Source organism: Stegodyphus dumicola, chromosome 1, assembly GCF_044657685.1.
Source record: "Stegodyphus dumicola isolate Sdum_Otavi_A_Nest chromosome 1, ASM4465768v1".
Lineage (NCBI taxonomy): Eukaryota > Metazoa > Arthropoda > Arachnida > Araneae > Eresidae > Stegodyphus > Stegodyphus dumicola.
In genome coordinates this window covers 82,167,641-82,194,572 of record NC_140768.1, presented here as the reverse complement: position 1 = coordinate 82,194,572, position 26,932 = coordinate 82,167,641, and the positions used below count along the sequence as shown (strand labels likewise).

General features: G+C 32.2%; 1 protein-coding gene across 3 annotated transcripts in view; it reads left to right on the top strand.

The window, feature by feature from the left end:
• Nucleotides 1-26,932, top strand: part of LOC118195921 (diuretic hormone receptor-like) — a 693,583-nt gene that overhangs the window by 405,900 nt on the left and 260,751 nt on the right. For all 3 annotated transcript variants that reach the window (XM_085817027.1, XM_085817020.1, XM_085817021.1), the window contains one exon: nt 24,077-24,174. In XM_085817027.1, coding sequence (XP_085673153.1) covers nt 24,077-24,174 — 98 coding nt within the window. The remainder of the gene's footprint in view (nt 1-24,076; nt 24,175-26,932) is intronic.

Sequence of the window (26,932 nt, the reverse complement as noted above, 5' to 3'; positions counted from 1 at the left end):
ATTTTTTTGTATAGTGTATTACATAAAATCTAGAGGAAGGATGCTGCGCCGATAAATAAAGAATACAAGGGCAAGTACAGAGAAATAAATAGTACAAAGTATACAGGGGCTATAAGAATATAGAGTCACTGAATGAATGACAATCTCGTTAAATAGGCGATATATCGCCAAGCTAGCAACAGTTTTGGTGACAAATTTCTGTCTCCAGATTTGGCGAGAAATAGCCACATGTGGCGACCATTTGTCGACATTTTGGTCCAGTCCCTGTATCTTCTTAATAGGTATTTGTAATTGATCGTATTATTAACTGTAACTGTACCCGGCTCTCACATGCCCTCCAGTAATTTCCAAAGCAAAAAATACTAGAAATATCTTCACAGCCGGGTAAAAACTATATGAGACCTGAGAGAGAGCATCAGTTTGTGAGTTGTGGTTAGCTGTTAGTTATTTCAACATGACTCCAGAGTACTGCGTTATTTCCCGGTTAACTTTGTATTACATTTAACGTTCTTAGTAGTTTGAAGTGTAACTAATGACCGTACTCTGCAATACTTTGAACACTACGAGTATTTCTGTGAAACATTCAAGGACTCTGAAAGTGTTTCTTTTGATAAAATATACATTATCAGCTTATCATCGGACCTGTGAGCATTCAGTCTGTTAAGACCTCATACGCAAGGAACAATAGTATTATTTAACTGTAAGTTTAAACCAAGATATTTACATTTATTACATTGTTTAAGAGAGATCAACTAATAAGCAATGGTTCATGGCTGATAGAGAATTTTACCAGGAACATCTATGTGAACAGCTGAACTGACAAATTTTAAGGCTGTAAATCAGATATAAAGCTTATTCATGAAACTTTGGAAAGTCATTCTTGCAAATTCGTATGTCTTTCTGGAGACAATGACAAATAAACTACATTTCATTAAACTTAGTTAAACCATCACTTTTTGAAATTTGTGTTCTCTTTAAAAAAAAAAAAATTATGATTATTTGTTTAATGGAAGTGTTAAATTACACATGTCTTAACTATTATACATTTAATAATACGTTTAATAATAACAGTTTACCAATCAGATTTTTAATGAGCTGGTACATATTAATCAAAAGAAATGAAAAAAGTGTGTGTAAAGTAATTAGAAGAAACTTGAAAGTTACTGAACTTGGAAGTTACTTGTGTTCAAAGTGTTGTCTTTTTAGGTACGATTAATACTTTCAAGACAATGTTAAATATTCTTCAGAGAACGATTTTATGCATGGCTCTTTACTTCAAAATTACTTTTAATTTCTTGATATTAGCATTCTTAGCGTCATTATATTAGTATCACTATTGATATTAGTATTATTACGGCTTGTAAACAGATTGTTTGGCTATGAGTATTGCAGTTTAAAAATACTTCTAGAGTAATAATAAATCAAACTCTATTATTTTGCTAAGTGAATTATCGTTCTTTCTGAAAATGTAAAATAAAATGTTATGAAGATTTAAATAAACCATTTTATATAAACCTGGTTTGAACAGGAAGCATGATTTGTGTATGCAATAACAGCCTCCGTTGCTAGCGGCTGTAAAAAAAAAACATAAAGTTAAATTTAAAATTTAAAAAACGTTGTCGTCCCAGATTATACAAGTTTGGTCTGCGCTGACATAGTTTTAATGGCGCGTTCAAACTTTGGTTAACAAATGGATAATGAAGATATATTAACTGGCAGAGCTGGACAATCGCAAGTAATGCTGAGAAAGGCTCTGCCAAAGGCCTTATAATGCAAAACATTCAAAATCCTCGCCTTAAATGCTCTTTAATGCATTTCCATCCTGGTTAACGGAAAAGAGTATTATAATGATCCAAATAATAAAAATGCCTTAATTAACTTTATAAGCTAATTAGATTTTTGTGTGTCAAAACAAGTTATTGTCATACAGATTTTGCAAGTATTTACATACTTCTAGCCCAATACGATAAATATGGCTGACTGAAATGGGAGAAGACGAGATGGAACGAGGTGCAAAGAATTACCATATCTCAGAAATGAGGACGAATAAAAAAGTATATCCATTAAAACGTGGATAATAAACATAGTTTGTTCTTTAATAAAAAATACCAATGCATTAAGAACTATTAAATATTACTAAACTACACCTAGAATTAATTTTAAAAAATGCCGTGTATTTTTTTTTCCTGTGGGGCTGGATAATGGGGATTATTTAGAAAAACGTATGATCGAGCAACTCAAAATAACACATTAATAAAACTTATATAAACCGTATTTTGCAACATGTGCTCCTCCAGGAAAGTAAAAAAAATAAAAATTGAATGAAATTAGAATAATAAACAAAAAGTGGAATAAAAATTAGAAACCCAGAAATTTCGTTCTCAAAGAAAATTTGCAACTGCTTCCTTTACCAGATAAATCGTAGTCAATTTAGATGATCTTAACTTCAAAATTATTAACGGACAGACTACGAGGTTGAGCGTTGTCCCGGTCTGTCCGCCCATCGTGTGGTTTAGCACATTTTAAATAGTCCCTCTTGGAATTTAATGCCCGAATAATTTCTTAAACCTGCACATTCGAGTAGTTTCTCGCTAATTTTCCAATCTTCAACAATTCATGGAATCTGATCGAAATTTCTGGAAAACTAGCACTATATAAATAGATGATTCAGAGTCACCTTACACAGAATTTTCATAGCATAACACTGCGATTTTCTTAACGATTCTTCTGCGAATTTTCTTCTCGAGGTTTAACTGTGTAGTTAGTGTTTATTTATAAAGCGTTATTTCTGTTCTACTAGCACGTTCGAACTCTGAAATGCTGCCATATATTTCCCATATACGTTATTTTACGTTGTTTTAATTTAAGATTATATTTTCACTGCAGTGCATATTAGCTGTCTTGTAATTAATGAAATGAAACTCAAATTAATTCTTATAATTAATAATAAAAAATTAAGTAACTAAATAATGAAAATATATATTTGAATTTGATTAGGCGCAATGATTAAATTGGAGGAACTGAATTTACTTTCTGAATCTTATGTCTTATCATTTCTCTCAGCAATAATATAAATCCTGTTGTGATTCAAATAGTTCGATTTATTGAATTGCAGACCTTTCATGTATTTCCAAGGCTTCTCGATATCGTTTGTATTGATTGGCAGTTGAAATAAAGTAAGATATTATTAAAACGCCCACTAAATTGAATGGACTGTAGATTTTTATTACATCTGTCAACAGACATTATACACACCTGAGAACTTATATATTTCTTACCGGATGGACCGATCTTGCCATCCATAACATACACTTACCAACCCGAGCTACCAGCACCCATTCAATCAATGGCCCTAGCTTTCTACGTTGTTCTGTTTTGCTCGTAGTTGACAGATCACTCTAATTAGACAATACTCTTAACAGATCTTAGCATCACTTCCCTTTTCCCTTCTGCCTTAACAGATATTATCATAAATTTTAAAAAATTTAAGGAATATCATTCAATCGCATGAACAGCGAGCGACTTCTTAAAAACCTGATTACCTTACATTATTTTATTGTCATTTTCTTCATTCTATAACATTACTCCTAATCGCCATTAACTCTTAAGACACAGAGCAGGCCTAAGAAGCTCTTCATAACATTATTTAAAAAACGCTCCTCCAATTGAAACGTTTGTTAATCCTTAATTGTTAAGCAACAATAATAGTAATATGAAATTTATATTTTTCTCTTTTTATAAATTAGCAATAAAAATGAACATGAGGACAAAATCTATCAACAACAGTCGCTTCAATTGTGAATAAAATGTTCCGCTACTCATATATACTAGTCAACTCCTGCTTCTAATTTTTATCATTCTGATATTTACATTTCCTATTTTACTCATAAATAATCGTTAAATTTATGTTAGGCAAAAATGGAGAATTGAACAGTTCATAGATGTTATTCCATGAGATGCATATTTCTATCTTTTACGTTAAATATAATCATTTTAGTTGATATTTATTAGTATGAGAACTATCCATTATATTACAAATGCGTTCCTGAACTAGCAGTTCATAGAAAGGTTCTAGATTAAGTTTATTTGACAACTTGATTGTTTACAGATTCCATTGCCGAAGAATATTTCCTAAATGTATCGATATTTCAACATTGAGCATATAAATATCTACATCGTAAATAAGCTAGACGAATGACAAAAATAGCTCGGCTTTTCCTTTCATATATATCAATCGATCCATATATTTAAGATAAATATTGAATAGGTTAAGTATAGAGAATACTGGGGCTTATTTTGGGGACATTTGTACCATAAAAATAGTTGCAGTGAGTGAATTCTCGGTTATGGCTTAGACACAAATTGTCAACATTTGTAGCAAAAATTGTCAACATTTGTGTTTTTCGGAAGTTTCTTTTTCTGTCAAAACTTTTAAAGTACGATTGATATTTTAAATTTGTAAAATGTTCTGGGTTCCTTATAAAACTCTTTCTAAAATTATGTATATGATTTATAAAATATGATTATTAATAATTTCAATTTTATTATTATTATAATTCATTGAATTATAATGATGTATAATTTATGATTTATTATAAATAATTATGTAATATTTGGAACTGGTGTTGCATTTTTAAATGGATTCATATTTTCAAAATGCATTTTTCAGTGAAGTTTATGGGTTTTTAATTTCTTTAATTTACCTGTGTTTATAGTCTAGGATTATATTAATTCTTACATATCTTATCATTGTGTAAATTCGAAAGGCGTTCGAAACCACTCCAGTTTAAACAGTTTTATATATATTTAGCCTTATACTAAATTCTATTGTAGTCCTGCGTTTTTAGAAAAGATTTTACAGGTTGGTTTTTTTAGTCAGTCATTCAGTTCAATATTTTTTATTTTTAATAGTCATTTTTCCATAAAACTAAAGATATAATTTCCATTAAAAGATCTACTAACCTTATGGCTGTTGATCTACTAACCTTTCGGTCGATAAAACCTAAGTACTCCCTTTTAAACCTTAGTTTTAGATCTTCACGAACCTTTTTAATATGTCTCCATCTCAAAACAATATTCGTCAAATAATATTGAATAATCAAATTGAAAAATTTGATTATTCAATATTATTTGACTTATAATTGAAATTGAATATATAAATAATCAAATTGAAAAATTTGATCCAAATCAGGAACATCATTTAATGGAGTTTTTCAGGTAAACTAACTATAGAACAGAATCTAAATTTATTTTATGCTCAGTTTATTAAAAATAATCCAAGTATGCTTCCTAGAATACAAAACGAAAGGCTTTTCTTACAGGTGAAAAATCTTTGTGGAGAAAGTATTTTACTGGGAAATAAGATACCATTAACAAACATGTAATTTGACAAGTTGAACCTGTTGTAAAGCAGTAATACTGATTTCATATACACTAAATAGTACATAATTTAAAGAAGTATTTGTAAGGATTCAAGCATTTTACAGATTTAATGGTGACTTAAGAAACGAAGCTTTGAAAAATTCGAGTGACTAAGACTGGCAGAACATTATGTAACTAAAAGAACTTTATGAAACATTTTTTACATATTTCTTTTATTTTTGTAGGACTTTGATAAATAACAGAAACCTAAGTATATATGTGCATAATTATTTATTGCCAGAATATTTTAAATGCCAAGTACCCAAGAAAATTAAATCTTCAGACTCGAACATTATGAGGCTGAGCTAAATTTACTGCCAGCTTTAAAATTATCAGTGCTATTTTGCCCCTAGACAATTGTTGAAGTCAAAATGAAATTTTTCCTCAAGTTTTATTGCATGCATACAAAATCATTATTATCAATCAAGTTTTATTGCATACATACAAAACCTGTTTCAACTTTTAATTTAATTCATTTTATAAATCCGAAATTTTTAATACATGGGTATAATCGAAACAGAACTTATTGTCTACATTTTACTATCTATTGTAGGTAAGTTTAAAAAGTATATATTATGGTATAGATAAGTTTAAAAAGCCTCTTCTAGTCGTTGCTGTTGATCTACTAACCTTATGGTCAATAAAAAAGTTCTGATAAGATTTATATTGGAAATACGTTATGACTGTTCTAGTCTTCTTGATTTCGAGATCACTTAACATTATAAGAACTCTGATAATGAAATTCCCATATTAAATTATTAAATGTTCGAAAATTAACACAGATAAAGAGTACCAGGTGCTTTATACAGCGAGTGTAATTTTAATTCTATTTTAATATATCTTTGCGGAGGATCACACAAGGATAAGAAATTCACGTGTGCTATCCCCCGCAGGTCCTAGTGTCCGAGTTGTTATGAAGTGTGAGGCGACAGGCTCTGACATTGCAGAAACATAATTCGTTCAGTTCCAAGTTCCAAACTCCGCTGGCACTCCGCTGATTAACTTACAGGATTAGCAAGTTTTATTCCGGCTGTCTGAGATGGCTGCTATACAGCTCTACTTGACATTCCAAGAATCGTAACTTCAAGGCCAGTGTCAAGGGATATCAGCGATCTGCATTATGTCTGTCACCAAAGCCTTTCGATTTCTGAGAGGCTGATGAACCAATGATCCTGTGTCATAAAATGCAACCAAAAAATTAAGAAGGCATGACTAACTCAGTTTGTAAACTGTTTTAGACAAGGCAAGTACTGAAAATGCTCTTAAACTATCGACTAAAGAGACTCTTGCCTCTAGAATATCTATCTTCACATAATAAGAACAGTAACTTTACTTATAACTACTGTTTCTTTGTCTTCAGTGTTGTTATATATCGTTAATACAGCTTCTCATATATTTATAATAATATATTTTAGTTCTATATGCGGTAAGTACCATGGAATCTAAGCAAATCGCAAACCAGTCAGTTACCAATCGTTACATGGATTAGCGCAGCGCATCGACATCACCCCATCCTCTTAAAACTTATTCTAAGTAAATATTCTGGCGGGCAGAAAGGTGGCGCTTTGAAAGGCAAGTACTGTACTGAGATAGGGAGAACGAATGGAAATAAAGAAAAAATGTGATTATTATTATGAGAAAATGTTATGCAAATTTTTAAAATAATATTGGTTTGTGAGAGTTTTAAAATACAATAATTAGCACTCATAATAATATCTAATTATTTTACGTTTTGAGAGTAATAATTATGTATAGTTCTTGCTGTGCAGGTGACTCCGGGGGATACAAGGCTCGGTATGGAACGTGAGCTCCCGCATGAAAAGAATTCCTCCAGAATATGAGAGTGTTAGTGTCTCTAGTATGAGAATGGTGGTAATACAAGGTATGGCAATAAAGCTCGGTGAATGTGTTCATAATAAAAAGATTTTTTTCTAAATCAGAAGAAAGGGTTTTATTTTCCCTGAAGTATTGTCCATCGTTTGCAATTCACTTCAATTAATGATTCTTCAGAACAATATCGCATGGAGTTTCGTCATATGGCCTTTGAATTTCTGGAATATACAAACGTCATACTCTTCTAGGTTTCAATAACTTTTCAGGTGCAAGAACAATAAGAATTCGTCTGAAGCACCGTGAATACGGTCAGTTATCGATGGCTTACTATAGGCCATGTTTCAAGGCGAGAATAAAATAGGGTTATTTATCACGGAACAAGAACCAATAGCCCACCTCGGCGTATTCTCGAAGTACAGGACGGATCATTTGCAATAAATTTTCTTGTACATCATTTTATATGTTTGTATTCATTGTTGCGCTTCCTGACTAGTGTCACTAGTATCATGTTCGCATTTTCAATGTTTTCGCCTGTGCGAGACATGGTAGGACTAACACGTCGAGTAACGTCTTGAGTGGAATCCCTTCATCTGTAAAACGATAAAACGCTTCATTAGCGCTTTAAAAATACGATTTCATCCAGTAAACTTATTTCCACTTGTAATGACTTTCTTTTGCGGCTTTACCAAGCTTAAAATGTAACTGCAGATTTGTTCAATACTCCAGTTTACAATCACTGTTGCACCTTTGCAGACTAGAGTGTTACAAATAGAAATTCATTTTCCTTACTCTTACGCTAAGCTCAGACATGTCAAAACACGTTATGGAGTATAGTTTCACCGTTCTCCCACTATTGCTCTTTCAAAACATATGACATCATTCTCCAAATTTATTGCCATACCTGTTATAATTCCATAGAGAAAGAATCCCAAAGCGCCACATCTGGGCTATATCAACTGTTGGTAAGACTTTTTCTCTGCGACGGGTAAAAGCACAAATACAAGGAATGTATCTCATAAAAACATAAAGAACAACGAGTTCCTTGGGCCGCCTATAATTTTTTCATAAGGGAAGTAGACCTTAGGAGCAGCACTCTTAGATAAGCGCTCTTGAATTACCCATCTGGAAAGAAGTAAAAATTCTTCTTTTCAGGCCCATGAGCCTGAATTTATTTAAAATATTTATGGCATTTCGGACATCTTTGATCCCGAGCAAACCATAAATTGGAGCATTTTTCCAAAGTTCCACATTTTGCATTCTCACTTGGATTAAAGCTACTGTAATATGCTCGCTGATATATGTTTAATACGCTTGCTAATTTCTGCTTCCTTAGACATTGCAGAAAATTCTACATTTTTTAAATTTTAGATTATTCCTTTCTTCAATAACACAGAAAATTAATATTAATTTTGACCGCATACAACAAAGAATATTTGCTTAATAGCAAATCTCTAATTTTTGAATTTACAGGAGAAATATTATTTAGTTCACTTAATTATTATTTCGCTTACTGTCTGGTTCACTCACTAATTTTGATTCAGGTTAAAAATTAAAAAATATATTACTTAGTTTAATTAAAAACGCTGAATTTTTAGGAGTTTACTTCAAATTTACCGAACATATTTTTTTTCGAAATTTTTGTCCTTTTCGTTAATACAGTATTTTTCTATTATTATTATTGATTTAATTTTATTGTATTTCTTCTATAATACATATTTTATAATAAAATCATAATACATATCTTATAATAAAAGTATTATATTCCCTCTGGTTAAATACGTGTTTTAGAATAAATAATTTTGTAATATGTTATAACAATATTTATTATAAAAATTTTATAATAACATTTTACATATTAAAATAAATTTTAATGTATCAAATTTTAAATTAAAAATCACATCACTTGACCCCACAACATCGGCGGAGTCATTTGGAGTGGTGTCGTAGCCGATCATCATGGCTGCCATCAAACTGTCATCATATAGTGTTTAGAGATGAATCTCGCTTCACTCTTGAAGCAGATGACCACCGGGTTCGTGTCTGGAGAAAACGGGACCAGCTGCCTCAATCAGCCTTTGTTTTACAAAGGCATACAGCCATAACCCCTGGTGTGATGGTGCGGGGCGCTATTTCTTATGACAGCAGGTAATCTTTACTCATCCTCCGTACATCTTTAATAGCTCAACTATATATTGATGCTATCCTGCTGCCGATTTCATTACCCTTCCTTCAAGTCATCCTGGGGCTATTTTCCAACGAGGTAATGCTAGGCCACATACCGCATATCTCTGGACTGTCTCCGTGCGGTTGATACTCTTCCTTAGCCAGCAAGGTCACCATACCTTTTAGCAATCGAGCGTGTCTGGGGTATAATAAGCCGCCAGATTCGGGCACCACAAAATATCGCAGATATGGAGCGATAACTGATGAATGCCTGGCAGAATGTTCCGCAGGATGACATTAGGAACCTCAACCACTTCTTGCCTCTACGAATTGAAGCATGAATTGCATCCAGGGGCGGTTCGACCAACTACTAATTTGAACACTCAATGGGTGATTGCGAGCCGTGAAAAGGTACTATGACCTTGATTTTTTAATCATTTTATTATCTGTGTATAAGCTATACACTTATACAATTTCATCAAAAACAAACACTTCCTTCATGGTGCTTCAATTTTTTTGCAAAAGCGTGTATATTTGATTATTGACAAATATTTAGCAAATTAAATAAAAAATTGACGTAAAAACTATATTGTTATAAAATTAAAACACTAATTAAAAACTAACTAAAACTAAACTTTGTTAACAAATATAAGAAAAGTTTTAATTTTTCAAAACATTTTCATCTAATCAGGCGCTTTACAAAATTAACATACTCCTAACTTCAATCATATCATGCATCGGGAAAATCAGAGCCGCAAAAAGTCCATCTGAAAATTTACAGACAGGTTTTCAGGCAGCTATGCTACTCATCAATTTTGCAGAGGCTGAAAATGAGAAAAGAATAATTACTCCTTCTATGACTTACCAATAGGATTTCAGGGAATTTATGCAGCTCAATTCTTGACTTCACGTTCTCATTTCTACCTTACTACATGTGCAGCAGTATTCTGACCGTTTTATCTCTCTGGTCGGGGTAACTCCCGAAATTCTTATACGCAAGCTCATCCATCGCATAATCGAGAACCTTTTTTTTTTCAGAATTCTCAGCCAACATTTTCTAATGTTATGGCAGAAAAGTCATGTCATTTCACCACGCGTTACATACAGGATGCGGCATACCATCCCAAAGCCTATTTTCATGTGCTTCGCACCTGAGCCTTTGCATACAATTGGAGTTTGAGACAATTCTCTTAAGGGTTAGTTTAAGAGACAAAAAGAATGCAATGCTTGTTACAGTTAGCTTGTAGAGTTATTAGGTTATATCTATACAAGAGCATGAAAACTGTGCATTATCCTCGCCGAAATTCAAACACCCGACCTTGCGATTGCCAACCCGAAGTACTAACCCAGGAATAGTCAACCTGGTCCCTACTGCCCACTAGTGGACGATTTAAGTAGGAAATTTTTTTCTGAGAAACGAATTTCTCCTTTTCCTACCACTGACAAAAATCCTGGTAGTAACGAACTATCGGATACCACATTTTTAGTTCGGGCTCCACTTGTAGAATCATTTAGAATTTTTCAGACAGGAAACGTGAAAAATGCGCATTTCCTTCGTTGGGACTGGTCCTTCCGAATGCTGTGCTATCTATTTACACCACGAAGGTATGCGATAAGAAGGTTGAAAATAGAACTTTATGTATCTGTATTAGAAAACTAAAATATATTTTGATTTATATTTTTCAATAATGAAATATTAACTGCATGTTTACTGAAATATTTGAAGGACGTTTTCTCAAAACTGCATTCTCTAGCTTGTACCGGCCTTCTGGGCTAAGTACCTGTTAAGCATCAAAAACTGACTAATAAAAATATTCCGGTGTATAAATATGTAAAAAAGTGACGTCTGCATCTGTCAAATTTTTATAGTCCGAAGACAAAACTGACAGGAGTTCCAAATTGTTTCATTTATTATCTAAAATATATGTTTGCGAAACATCTATCTAATTATATTATTTCATCAAGAAACTTAGTCTCATTTTCACCATACCACTATTATTTAAGTCATCCAGTTTTCAATACTGAATATGGTACACTGGACAGATTAAACATAACAAGCCCCTGAGACTTACTGTAATATGAGTTCGACGCTTGGTGCAGTGATGGATAGACCCAAAGTTGTGCCAATTTCAAACATATATTGTCCAGATAAGGAAAATATTCACTTCGAAGCGATTTATTAGATTTTGCCATTGTTTATGTAATGTTGAAGCAATTTTTGTGCATGTCATTTTGTAATGTCTGGAGACTTTTTTTATTGCTGTTTCTGTTAACCAACAAACAAAAAAATCTCCAAATTTTACTATTTACTTCATCGGATAGATCGTAAAAACAGCTTTTAAACAAAGTTTGTCCCGGAATTTGAGAGTAATAGTGACTTTGGCGATTTTTCTGACCATTTCTGCTATTTTAAATTTTTAAATTCTAATCTTCTCTAGTTCTCTAATTCTTCTCTAGAATTTTTACTGGTCATAAAACGAACCCTTCTTCCTCTTTTAAAAGGAGAATGAAGAAAAATGTTTAGTAGTGGATTTTTTGGAATCTGTTTTTAAATGTATTTCAATATGACTTTTAAACAGAAGAATCGTTCAAATAGAATCGACAGTGGTCAAAATGGATATTTTTGTTGAAGTACAATACCCGAAATGTTTCGCCTTTACAATACTTTCTTTACTTCTTTTAAGGAAGTAAAAAACAGTCTTTGATTATTTTATTTGATTAAGGTTAACTACATATTAAAAGAATACATATGCATGTAAAATCGGTATTATGTTCTTAAAAAAATATAAATTCAGAAATTAATGAAATTAACATTACTGCATAACTGCATCCGTTATTAACATAGAAAGCCAAAGTGACAACTTCATTACCTAAATCAAAACGATTACCCAGAGTAAAATGCAGCCAAACCCAACCTAACACCAGAAATTCTTTTCTATACGTAAAAAGGAAAACTAGAATCATATCTAGCAATTCCATTACTCATGGTGGCGAATGTAATGAAAAAAGTAAAGCAATGGAAGAAAGTCCAAATCAATAGACCTCGATTTCGTAAAAGCATGAACGAATGAGATGTTATCAATCACTACGAAGAAATCAATGCTGAATTTTGGAGCGATAAACGGATGTAATTTCGGGATTTTATTCAATGACGAGCAGGGCCTGCCGTTGGCAAATCTATTTGCATAATTTCCACCTGGAAATCAAGCGGAAAAAGACATTGATCAATCGGGCGGAAGATTAATAATTGCTTGCTTGTGGGTATTTATTTATAGAAATCGCTGTAAAAAGAATCGTGATGCATTTATTTAACTCAACAGGAAACTGAAATGTAAATATAAAGCTGAATGATACCGTACTGCTGTCATTTAGATTAATACATATCATAGAGTTTTAGATCTTCGTTTAATATAATTAGAGGAAACATTAAAATAGTATGAAATAAACGAGCAGGATCAATGCAACATACAAATCATGAGATCGCGACACCGTAGTCTCATACGGAAATAATGGAACTTGGGTTTTTTTCATTTATATTTCGCATATTACTTTTGTGAATGACCGTCATTTGTGCGTACTAAGTTCATAGTCGACGTATGTCCTAACCAACTTATGCCTGTTTGTCCAACATGCTTCTGTACTATATTTGGCTATTTCAAACTCTTCTGCTAACTTTGACTTTTCTAGAAGGCTATTAAATCCTGTTCGGAAGAGACCTTCGGACTTTTTCGCTGGAACATTGTCGGTCAGTAATCAGATGGAACATTTGCAAAACAGCTGCCACTTCTTATTTAAGTAGGCTATTTTTCCATTGCTACGTTTTTACAATGCCTCTCAAATCAATTCCCGAACTCTGCTGTTTAAAACGATGTTAATGGTAATGAAGTAACATAAAAACACAGAAACGAAGAAAAAATTTTAAAATATTTTAGAACAGCAGTTAAATATAATAATAATAATATAATATAATAATAATATAATATAATAATATAGTATAATAATAATATAATATAATAATAATATAATATAATAATAATATAATATAATAATAATATAATATAATAATAATATAATATAATAATAATATAATATAATAATAATATAATAATAATATAATAATAATATAATAATAATACAATATAATAATAATATGGATGTACGCATATATAGTAAATGTATATAGCCACATATATATTAATATAGTAGTTTTAGTTGTATCATATGTTTCCACTTAGTGACTTTTACTTAGTTACTTAGAGGTTTTACTTAGTGGTTAGGGGAGCCTGACTGCGATACCAAAGAGCCCGGGTTCGAATCCCGGCGAATGTATGGATGTAAAATTGTCTGGCCCTTCATAGGAGGTAACCGTGGCTGCCTATTAGGTGCCTCCACAATAAAATAGCTGCCACCTCTGGCCTTACCTTAGTAGTGGCCAATGCCGTTATAGGCAAGTGCCCGCCATTTGTATAAAAAAATAAAAATATTTTTTAAAAAAACTTTTACTTAGTTTAGTAACTCTTGATTCATATTTTAAGTTTAACATACTGCGGCAAAGACGAAGCGCTATTGTTGGTGATTTTATGGAAAGACACTAATTCCTCTTGAAAAGTCAGTATCTTTCTATGTAATCGGCAAAAATTCTTCTTGTAAAATTCACTAAATTTAATACATAATATAGAATTACCGTTGCTTTTTACAATATAACGTCTTTTAAAATTTGTTCCTAAGCGATTAGATAGAAAAAAATGTAGCTAAAATTCAGAATCTCGTTCGATCTCGAGCCTCTCCGATAGAGTTTGAATAGAAAGCTCTGCGTTTGTTTTAGAACAGAACGAAAAAGAAGGTGATCATTATATCTGAAGCCGGAATTCCAGAAAGGACATTCAAGTTGTCGTAGATTCCCGTCTTGTTCAGGAGTGTTCTCAACTTGTCACGTCCCACTACCAATCAAAACGCAGTCATTGCAATGTTTGGAGTGTAATTGAAGGAATTTTCGAGACCCTTGCTTAAGAGTTTGTCCTTGATGACCACAGCCATCACAAATTTAAAAAAAATCTGAAATGTTTCAGATTTTAAATTACGTCTAAAGGGGTGTTTTTTATCGTTTTGTGTGTTACCTTTATTTATTAAATATCATGTTCTTTGCATTTAAACCATAAAAATTAGTTCAATAGCAGTGTAGCAAAATAATTTTTAAATGAGCATATCTTTAGAATTTTTGATACACAGTCCGACGCGCTGGAGATAAAAAGGTTTTATTTTCCCCGTAGAGTATTGCCATTACTCGCTTTTAAATTGTTGAGTTTGTTACTCAAAAATTCTTTAGCATTTTACAAAATATGAAATCGACAATAAAACAAATTCCAAATTTCAAATTTGGGATTTCAGATGCCCATATTCGCAGTAGGATTACGTCATTCAAAATTGGATGGCTGTAGATACCGTTGTTTTATCAAAATGCGAGAAATATAATACATTTTATGCAGATTTTTCGTTATTGAATTTCCTCAAATGTAATGCAGGACTCTAACATTTTGTGACAACAGTTTGAAAAGTGAACCGGCATTTATTGGAGTCCGACACAAAATGCCAAAACTAAAGTAATAATCCTTTTGGACTCAAATCCCTTTGGACTAATAACTTTTAAGCTTTTTATCTGTGACCTAACAAGTTATTTCAAATAATGTTTGTTACAAATTGCCTTGTATTATTTTGGTACATCAGCACCTTGTTACCAAGCTTAGAACAACAATCTGTGTAAAAATGCACAACCATTCAGTATTTGGATAACGTTCTTCAATCGTTTCCATCGATAAGGAAAATATAGTAGTAACGAGGCTAAAACAGAACAGTCTGACAAATTTCAGAACAGGATGACAAAGATTCAATGCTGAAACAAAATCTCATTATTATTATGGATTGGATTGGATTGGATTATTTAACTATGGCAAAGCACACGAGGGCTATCTGCCTAAAGGGAGGGATACCTTCGTGGATGACTTTCTAAGGGAAATTGGCTCGTATACACGTTACACATGGGGAAAATCACGAAAACGCCCATGCAACCAGCCCGTTCGTGGGATTCGAACCTCAGACCGAACTACCAGTGTTCAGCGTCTTTATTTTATTATTATGCAGATTTATGATAAGAGAAATCGCTCAAAAATTATCTCATAACTCAGTTTATCCTTAACAATAAATTTTACCAAGCCATGCTGAGCTTTAAATTTCATGGTTTACAATTTATCGTGTGTAATTTAGACATCTGAGGAAATCTAAGAATTTTCTTAAAAAGCTCATAGATTGCTAACTTGTGTAATGCGTGTCTAAGTATTTTACATCCAGCGAAACTGGGAAGCAAGTTATCAACCCGTCTCCAAAAATATGGCAAAATCTTATGAAGGTTTTAAATATTTTTTTCCTTAAGCTTGAAATTAACAAAAGGAACAAATAGTCCATAAATCAAACTTCGCCAGTTGCAGGTATTAATATAACAGACACTGTTAAAAGTGGGAGGGAACAGTATTTTCACCATTAGTTGTGCATGGTATAGTCCCATTGCACTAATTGAACAGCTCGACATTAGTTTTGATGGAGAGCGGCCTGGAGGACGGTCCGAGAATCTTCTGCTCCTCTTCGCCTACCACTAAATCATTAAACGGGACTTTCGGCTCTCCGGTATTTTGAAAGCTGCCCTGCCTTCTCTCTGATTCAATACTAGGCCCATCGATACGTCAAGTCAGCACACTAACCGTTATACCGATTAAGACGGTGTATTAAAATAACAGATTAAGTCAGGCTGAAGTTCACTGGACACAGAATATTTAACCATAGGTAATACGGGTATTATCTAAGGCATTAACTCGTTGTGCAGTAGCATATCACAGGACGCCCATAAATGATCAGCCGAGTATCTGAAAAAATGTTTTGCAACTGGCGCTCTTCACACCTATAAAATTTACCTTTCCAAATCTCCTATAATTTGTGTGTCATTTGAATAAAATGCTTGTTAGTTATAAAGTATTCGTGCATAATATCCGTTTACTACTTAGTTTATGAAAAGATTCTTAATAGAAAAATCCTTTTATGTAAATTTTTTACTTACAAAGTTTTTTTACGCTATGTAAAGTACGTTATTATATATAGTTTTCTTTTTCATTTACTCTAGACGTAGGTTGTCTGCGTAGAAATACTTCTGCGAAAATTTCATTTATACGAAGTTCGTTAATGCAGTGTAAAGCTACTCTTTGTGGTGTTTCTTTATATAAAGCTCTTCTATGCAAGATACGAAATTCTTATTATATCACTCATTGTTTAGTAATACAGAATCATCATTCTGTTAACTTTTCTTGCGAATATACTATTCATTATTCTATTGACTTTTCTTGCGAATATATTATATAACTGTTTGCTCAGTTTAGTGCATTTATTTCCTTTCCTTTACTCAAGAGATAATTGATAATCGCCTGTACATGTTTTCGTAATTTTTGGGGTTTTTTGCGTAGTTGACATATTTGTAGATATTGGTTTCTGGGAGATTTATGTGATATTTACTTGTTAGCGAGCAACTGATGAGGAAGTGGTTTGGATCATCCCTTTCCCCCAATATTTCTTTCATAGTATGTGTAAAAGATGCCGTCGCCTATTAGATACCAGTTTATTTGGCGTATAGCATGAGTTCTTTTCATATTAATTTAAGGGAGGCAATGTCTTATGCGAAATGTTTTAAAACTTAAGGGAGGAAATGTCTTATGCGAAACATCTTTAAACTTAAGGGAGAATGTCTTCCAATTCGCAGTTTTGCCATTCTTCTTTTCATAGTTGTTTTTCATAGAAAAGTCTAAAATTTAAAATTCGTTTTTGTAGCTTAGACCGCACAGTTTGGTCTAGTTAAGCTTTGCTCAAACTTTAATGCTGCGATTAAACTTTGGCTAGCAAAATGGCTAATGCCAAAATTATGCCTAACAGAACTCAGCGAAGAAAACATACAAAGCTGCTGACTTCGCTGCCATAAAGCTCTGTATCTCAAACATTAAAAACCCTCTTTTTAAGCAATCCTAACTTATTTGCATACTGGTGAGGGTTAATAAAAATGAGAAATTATAGTAGAGATCCAAATAATGAAACTGCGCTAATATATTACATAAAATGCATTATAAAAGGTTTAACTTGTTAACTTGGTTTTCATACGGCATACTTATCTATCCAGTATCATGTGACCGAGCGTCTACTGGTGATACTTTTATAGTATCACCAGTAACAAGACGTGTCATCTGGTTTTTGAAACGTTCCACCTTATTTTTCAAACTTTGAAAGTCAGCAAGGGAGAGTAGAAATATTTAGTAAAAGACTTGATAAACATTTCCTAAATTTTGAATAAAATGAAAATCACATATCCCAATGAACTCCTGCTAATAATTAATTAATTACGTTTCATTATTTTTACCCTTAACTTTAGCTCTTCCATTGGGAATTCTTTGACATATTTCTTTTAAGATTATTCTCACAAATATTAAAACTTCTTCACTGACATATTGTTAAATGAAATTTCAAAATCGATTAAAGATTCAGGACAATGTAGCTCGAAGAGTCCGTGATGCAGTAAGGAAATCATCCGACTGGTCTTTCGCTGTTTGCATTTATGTTATTTAATTGGCACTTTCGCATTCTTATCTCTTGGTACAGATATAATATCGTTGGCATATATATTAAAAAGACAACAGCTTTTCACTTCTGGAAGAAAGCGATCTAAAATTACTCGTATTTGTAATGGTTATAGCATTTCAATAAGGCACGTTTATGAATTGTTGGCTAATAATATTTGTAACCTGATTAGTAACTCTGATATGCTGCTCAACTGATCGATGCTTTTTAAAGTCTGCTTAAGCAGGACATAATTAGCTAGAGACTCCATACACCACGTCATATAAATCTATTCAACACTTTTTTTTAAGAATACAAGTTAATGAAATTTATTTTAAGCTATCGGGAAATCCTTTTGGATTACTTTTTTCAACAAAAGTATAACAGCTGATTTTTCCAGATCGAAGGAATAGTACAGTTCTAAATGTTTCTGTACATTCTTACAAGCGATTATTTTACCTTTCTAACTAGGTTTGTATGATGAATAAATTCGGCACACATGCCGCTTTTTTTTTCAGGGAGCTATCTGAGGGTTACTTAAACAGCTATACCAAGTTCAAATTCGAAACATTCATTATAAAAGGCAAGTACAGGATAGTCAGCCAGTTATCCTGAAATTTTCTTTTTCAATTCTGTAGGGTTTCCCTTATTTTGCATAACAAATTTATTTTAAGTTTGATACCGTTCCTGAACTCATCTGCTTCCCCTCGCATTTTCTCGCCAGGATGTAAAAGTTAAAGTTGAGTGAAGTGATATTTAAACGGGTGAATCTCTGAGTTTATTTAGAGCGTGTTTTCGCTGGCCAGCGCACGTTTCGATGCTATCTCGCTGTTATGCTAGTAAGCCTCTTGGCCATTCGGCCTGTTAGATTTTTGTTGAGTCAGCCAGTTAGACGAGAACTTAACGTGCTGATCCAGCGATATTCTCTTTTAGGTTTGAATTGATTTATATTCTATGTTTAAGTCTCACCGCTAGTTGACGGTGTTTTTGTAAAGCACGAAGATCGTGACTTTCTGTTCTAATTTGAATTAATAAAAGGTTATTTTCATCCTTCTTCTGTGCTGGTAATTGATTCACGCCTGTGCGAGAATTCACCAAGTTCATTGTAAGATATAATTTAGTTTACGTGGAATAGCAAAGACAGAGCTATTGTTATCCTTTACACATCCTACTTTTGATTGGTTTTCTAAATAAAAATAACTGAACGCTCTAACAATCTCCCCATTGGAATTCAGGTTTTTACTTTATTTTATTTAGAACATACCTTACGAGTGACGTATCACGAACGACACATCGCAAATCAACCATTATGATATCATATGTCTCTTCACAATACTTTCTAAAATTAATTTTAGAAATAGAATCATTAAAAGCCTCTAAGCGGTAAGGCCGTATATATACGGCCTTACCGCTTAGAGGTAGGCTAAAATATTTGTGTGATACCTGTAAGAACGTATATATACGTGCATATTAAAATTTGTCAAAGAAATTAAGGCAATATATTAAAAGAAAACAAATCCAGGTATGAAGTACCAGGAGAGGTTTTACATTAAAATCAAAAAAAGTAATTTGTTCTCATAGTAGTTTTGGGAAATTTATGCTTTCTTAGCGAAAATCCTGTCCGCTCAGAAGGCTAAAAGAAATTCATTTAATAATTAAAATCTTCGTCTTTAAAACTGCTGAGCTACTTCTCCATTCCGCAGCATCTTTAGAAATCCATTAATCGGACGTTTGGACATTATTTTAGAATCTATTTCGTTTCTTCTTCAGTGCTTCTAATTTAGGACTCCAGAAACATTTATACTGTTTCTGTTTACCTTAATAGTTTCGCAAAATTCAATAAAACCTTGTTTCATTTAGAAATAAATTTATAAGAGTTTACCTCAAAACGAAAGTCAGAGAAGTCCAAGGTGTTTCTAATCTCTCCTGGAAGTATAGCCAGAGTCTGCCTTTTTAAAATTCCATAAAGGTCTAATTTTTTCTTAAAAGAATGTTTCACTGTGTTTTTATCCAATAGCCTAAACTACTCGATTATATTATCCAGACCATTAATCACTTTACATTCCGTTGAATTACTTATGCCAGTATAAAACATGAGCAAATGAAAGTTGGTGGCACATCGGTTATAATAAATAATGCGCCAAAATCGAACCAGTTTAAAATACGTTCTTGACTATACGTATCTATAAACTCGTTTATAATTATTTCATAGAATTTTGTGATTAATAACCCCATTTTAATGGATATTAGAATTCTACATGCCCGCGGTTTTCTTCAATATTTTAAGACATCGAGATTTGGTTTGTTCAGTGATGATTTTAGTGTGCGAATAGTTTACAGTGTAACTTCTCCTTCCAGATGCTAACCTTTTCAATCTCCACTTTCTTTGTAGAAACAGCCACCGATATCATTATTTTAAAGCTTGATATAAATGCGTTCTTACTCTAAGTAAAATAATATTTGCCACTTTTCTGCACCTTTTGAAAGTGGAAATCCCCTTTCTTTATTTTCAAAACCTGCAGCGCTCATAGACTTCATAAGGTGGCCCGGACAACGGTTTTGTGACGTCAACGTCACAACGTTTTACTGGAAGGTATTTGAGAAAATTAAACGAGCATAGTATTGCTATTGATAAATAATAACGAAGCCACTGTATATAAATCATTGCTTAAATATCAGATATTTTGTTAACAATCTTGTTTTCCCTGAAGTATATCAAAATATTATTATGAAGCATATAGACTCACTCTGTTACATTGAAAAGCAAATATTGTTATAGTCACAGAGACGCATTAAAGACGCCGCGTATTTGACAATAATATTTTAGTAGTTTCACCTGTTTTTAGTTTTCATTCGACGTAAAAAACGTGCAGTGGCAATATTAATTATTTGAAATATTTCGCATACCTATGAGCAAATGCAGCAATTTCATAATTTAGGGTTACTGTAAATTTTTCACTCTGATCATTTCCAGATGGATGATATGAAATGGTAAATATTAAATCCAATTTCTTTCTAATATTTTAAAAACGCAATCATTGAGTAATTTACTGGTCCAGTTGTTAATTATCAACTAATTGAAGTTGTTGTGGATGTAAAAGAGAACTCAGTAATAAATATAGCATTTCGTTACTTTCATAGCAAAATAAGCAAAAATTATTACCAGACGTTCTTATCTTTAAACCTTAAGACTATAAATACCTGAAAATTTAAGTTTGAGGCTAGAAAAACAGCATTTTTCTTACTTTTTCTATGTTACTAGCTGTTTCGTTAGTTCGCATTGTTTTATGTAATTATTTTACTGTTCATACTTATTAAGAGGTCCAGATTTTATTACTTATGAAAACTTAACGTTTTTATTCGGTTCTACAGTATATGATTTTTAATGAGAGCCATAACAATCAATACATAATCAAACTCTGGAAAGAAAAAAGTTAGAATATTAATGAACATGAATGAATATTAATGAATAAATGATGCACGCAGAAGAATAAATGATGTGCATCATCATTCATCGTTCATGAATAAATGATACACATAGGAATAATTAATGAACAAGTGCTGCACATAGAAGATATCTAATGGTTTGTTTTGCAGCATGCAAAGAGTATTTGTCTAAAATGATGAACGTCTTCCTGGAGGACTTTCTTCGGCAAACGTGTTAATAACCCATACATTCAGCCCATCCGCTATACCATTAATGTACGATATCTAAAAGATAAGATGGTATTTAAAAAAGGAAGGCTTTTAATTTGAAAACAGTCAAACGAATTCTAATATTTTAGTTAAAATGTATTTTAAAATCTATATGCTGTAATATTATTTTAAAGCAATTCTCAAGAGAGTGCCTCAGCGAGAACAAAATGAGATTTGAAATTAATATTAAGGATCATATTTGCAGAAGCTGGTATAAAAGATAAATAACATGAATGTTTTTGATTTATCTAAATCCTACATAGAAAGCAAGATAAATGGTTTCTTACAAAAGAACACAATTAGTTTTCATAAAATGCAACGTTTATCACTCGTCTTATTTTTTTAATTGAAAAAAATCTTCACCTAATGTATATATGTACAAAATATTTTTATGCTTACGAAAGTAATATAATATAAATTAAGATACTTTTACTTTGGATCAAATAATTTATTAAAATTAAATGATTTAGTTCTTTCTCTATGTGAGTGGGTAAGCAGCCATTTCTCATATGTCATGCTCTTGTCCATTTTTCTTCATATTCTTCAAAATGAGACGATAGTTGTTCAAGCTCGATATCTCTGATTGATGATGTGATTGGAGCTCGTCGCCGTCCTAAGATCCAACATCATACATTTTCAAAGCTTTTGTTAACTGTAACTATTATCCCCGCCTTCTTCGTCCACTTATCAGATAAAACGAGCTTTATATGACATCCAAAGTACAAAGATGTCGCTTGGAGAAACCATATTACCTTACCTACAATAACGTGTATCCTTATTACAATCATCTGTTATATTCAGGATTTTATTTTAATACTTCATACCTAGGGATGATTTAATTGGGTTGAATGTTTTTAGTAAAATACCTGAAACGCATAAAAGGTTAATGTGCCAAAATTTTAATCTACACAATTTCACGCTATTATTACCTGAATCCATGAAACTCTATAAATATGTTTATGCGTTGAGAAATAATTGAGATGACTGTACTTGTTAATTTAAATTAATTAGTTTTTATATCATTATGTAAATAAATTATTAATGTATATATTTCGTAACTAGGCTGATTGTTTACAAATCCCGCATTTTTTTTTTTTTTTTTTTTTTTTTTTTTTTGCATAAAAGGAATCTCTATATACAAAATATACGGAACCGCCTATCTGTTTACATCATTTAGGGGGCCATTAGAAACTAAAGGCAAATGAGCTCAGGGTTTATAATGCCGTTGCCTTCATTACCGCGATTTCAAAATCGTTAGGATATATTCTCTGAACTCTTTGAACAACCATTAAAATTGCTGCTGGGTTACTTTGCCTCGTATCAGTCATATGCCATTCCCATTCTTTATTTAATGATTTACACCATACTTATTTTAATTAAATAATTAAATCGTCCCGTTTATCATAGCTCCTGCAAATATGTATACTATATATATATATATATATATAATATGAATGTTGAACGTGAAGACGTATAAAAATGTAACTGCAGAGTCATGGTCAATCTAAACTTTCTTTATTTTTGATGACAAGCAGTTTTTACAAGCCAACACAGATAAACTGGCAAAGTATACGCTCTTGTTCTAGAATAAATATTATATTTTTCAGATGTCGAAGTAAGAAATGCAGCGACAGCAACCTAGCTAGATAAGGAAGCAGAGTGCGAACGCAGTGTGTCCAAGATGAAAGTTTAACTCAGAATTAATTTAGTTTCGTTGGCTAATTATAAGTTTCAATTCCCTTATTTGAAATTAGTATTGGCTGAAGCATTATGTAAATGTCTGTATCTTTAGTGTTTGCAAGAATCATATGACATGGATTAGTTTTAAAACGATGCTATTTAAAGCAATTTTTTTATAATCAGTTACTATTTTTATCTCAGAAAGCAGAAATAACCTAATTAAAAACGGGGATAAAGGAAACTACTGAAAATTAGAGTTTTGATTTACCTTTTTTTTTATCTTATAGATATGTATGTGTGTATATATGTATGTATTAAGGTAATTATTCTATAGCCCTGTTTAAATGGCTAAACATATCATTAATTTATAACATATAATTATAATAATTTATAGCTGAACATATAATTGAATCTTGAAAAAAAAATTATTTTCATTAAATATTACTTGCAATAAATTGATAATAGCATGCTAGCTAAGCTTTTTCAGCACAAATCAGTAAAGCTTTAAATTGTTACTTTATTTTTTGTATAAATGTGAGTGTAATTCGCTGTTATAATATTCTAAAATTAACAGCTATTTACACTTCATGGTGTTTAAGCATTAAAAACTAAATGCATCTTAATAGTAATTCTCTTTCAGAAAATGCCACCCGTGAATGCTACGACAACGGAACTTGGGCTCTACGCTCTGATTACTCTAAATGCAGACCCCTCTACCAAAACGATGAATCTTTCGAGGTAAGGAAACATTGCATGATTTATGTCTCAAACCAATTTCACGCTTGACATCATTTTCTGTGTCCGTTTCTCTACGGCTGTATATTTTTCCTAATGGTTAGTTTATATTCAAGGCGATATACTGTGTTCATTTAATTCATGTGGCGGTGAAAATAAATTCAACTGATTTCTAATGGTACTGATTGAATCAGAAAAGATTGTTTATGTCTAGTGAAACATTTTATTGCTACTGAAGGATAAGGTTACTCAAATGCACTCCGTCAAAAACAAATATCATTAATTACTGTTATCTGCTCTGTAATTCATTATTTACATTGCAGCGAAAAGAATGCTTAGTTAAACTATTACGCATGCAAAAATATTCCAGATTTTAAATTGTTAAATCAAATATTATTTCTAATGTTACATTTCTTTGGAAATGTAGCATTTAATCTAATGTTACATTTCGACTTTTATCTTCTTTATTTATTACTATGCATGCACGTATAAGCTATCCCTATTTATCACATAGTTTGAGTTATTAACATAACATATTTTGGCTAACATATTTTCTAGGTTAAGCCATTTCATATTAAAAAAATTTAAAAACGAATTTGTTGATTTTTGAACGCATTGTCTCTACAAATAACGTTATTTATAAAAAAATCTCTCTTAAAATAAATTTTTAAACTTTTATTTTCATTTAAATGACATGAATAAAATAATATGTGTATCAGGTTCAATGTTTCTTCTAACCTTCTTCGGAAACATACAATGACCTGACTAGAACAGAGAGCTTACTAAAGCTATGTTCACTAATTGTAGTAAGTAGACAGGATACAGACGAAGGGTATACAAAACCCTTTATTTTTTTCTTTATATACAATGACTTCCGTACTTCGGAATACAATGACCCTCCACTCGGGGTCTAACTTAAAAGATATCAAAATAAAACTAAACTCTAATTTAACTTTAGAATAAGATTGGCCTTATAATAACAGAAAGCGTATGTAGCACAGAGACTGTGAACACTACAATACGTTTAATTTATCAAGAGGATTAAAACCTCTGGCCTGGAAGGCAAAGTAGCAACTGCGTAACTTCTAAGGTAAGCGGCCTGCTTCGAACTCACGGCTTCCTCTCTTCTGCTTGGCAAAAAGGCCACACTTAAATACTTGGCGTTCGCCAGACAACTTTGCATAAACTCCTTCACGCTTATAATTCTGGCCGGAAGTAGAAAATAAGAAGTGATAGTAAAGATTTAAAATAAAATAAACGTTAGTAAAACTTAAGATCCTTACATACTTCCCGCCAGAGTTAATTAGTTTGAAACTGAGGTCTAAAACGACCTTGTTGAAAACTTTTAGCTCTAGAAACTAACGCGAGGCCAAACTTTTACAAACATAACTTAGCTAGAAACTAGAAAATTTTAAAAGAAAGAAATTTGTTACAATAGCAGCTCCCGGAATATACAACAATCTTTTTTCTTTTTCATCTGTACTGCATCAAAACAGGAGCTTTATTCAATTCTGGTTCCTTCCAGAGATCTGGAAGGAAAACTAGTTTAATGAAATGTTACAGAATGACATTGCAAATAACATATAGAATATACTTTTCTTAACATTCTTATTTCATTCATGACTATTTTAATTATCTCTCCCCGTGCTCTCTGACATGTGTTGTAAAAACACCAAACACGAATGTGTTTCTGTCTATGTGTTCAACACTTCCTCCTACAATCAAAACACTAATGTGTTAAAATTCAACATACGAGACCTCTTAACACACCCTAATTTCAACTCTAGACCCTGAGGTACTATTCTGAAAGTGGCTAACTCTAAAGTGTAGCGTCAGAGAGCCTAACTACATCATTCAACCTTTAACACATATTCACCATGATTTAATCTTTACAGTCACACGAATAACAAAGTTTTTAACATTACTTTCACTTTTACCATATCACGTTATTTCTAAACATTCAAAATAACAGTTCACATGTATACAAGAACATATCAAGATGCCGTTAATTTTACACATTTGAAAACATACATTAGTAGTACATTGTTAACTTCTATTCTTTTCAAAGCAAGTGCCAATTCTTTCTACATTGAAATAATACTACATTTCAAAAAGTCTTTCAGACTAAAACTTCTTTCTTGTTAGAATGTTTTAAATAAAATTTATACAATAACTTTTTACAATATTTAAGTCTTTATACAACGCTGTTATACATCAACTTTAGTTTTACGCGCGAGTAATTGAAAAACATAATAAGAAAATCGGTCACAACTCATTTCTCGCCCTTTTGGCGATAAAGGTAGACCTCGCATGAGGTAAAACTTCTTGAAATCTGCCACTTGCAGTAAGAATGAAAGATTAACTTAAGTTTGTAAAGTAACATAAAATTTTACTTATCTTTGTAATATTCAGACATCCTTTTCTGGGCCCAGTCTTTAAAGGTGCTGCAGACCGTAGCTTGGTTGATCCTCCTTCTTGTACGGGCTCGCCCTTCAGTGCTTTCCTCTGGAAGCTTCCGTTTTTCACCACTACGGCCACCCTTGAACATCTTCCTTCTGTCCTCTGCTTGTGGTCTTGGCCGTTTGAAGGCAGCTGGTCTTGGTGGAACCGGGAAACTTCTGTCGTGATCCTGCTTGGACCTCGTTGTTGGCCGTTCAAATTTTTCTTGTACTTTTTCCTCCGCCGCTGATGGCCCTTCCGCAGTTCGGCGACTTTTGCTGCGGAGAGTTCTGTCGGATGAGTCAATCTTCCGTTTCACAGC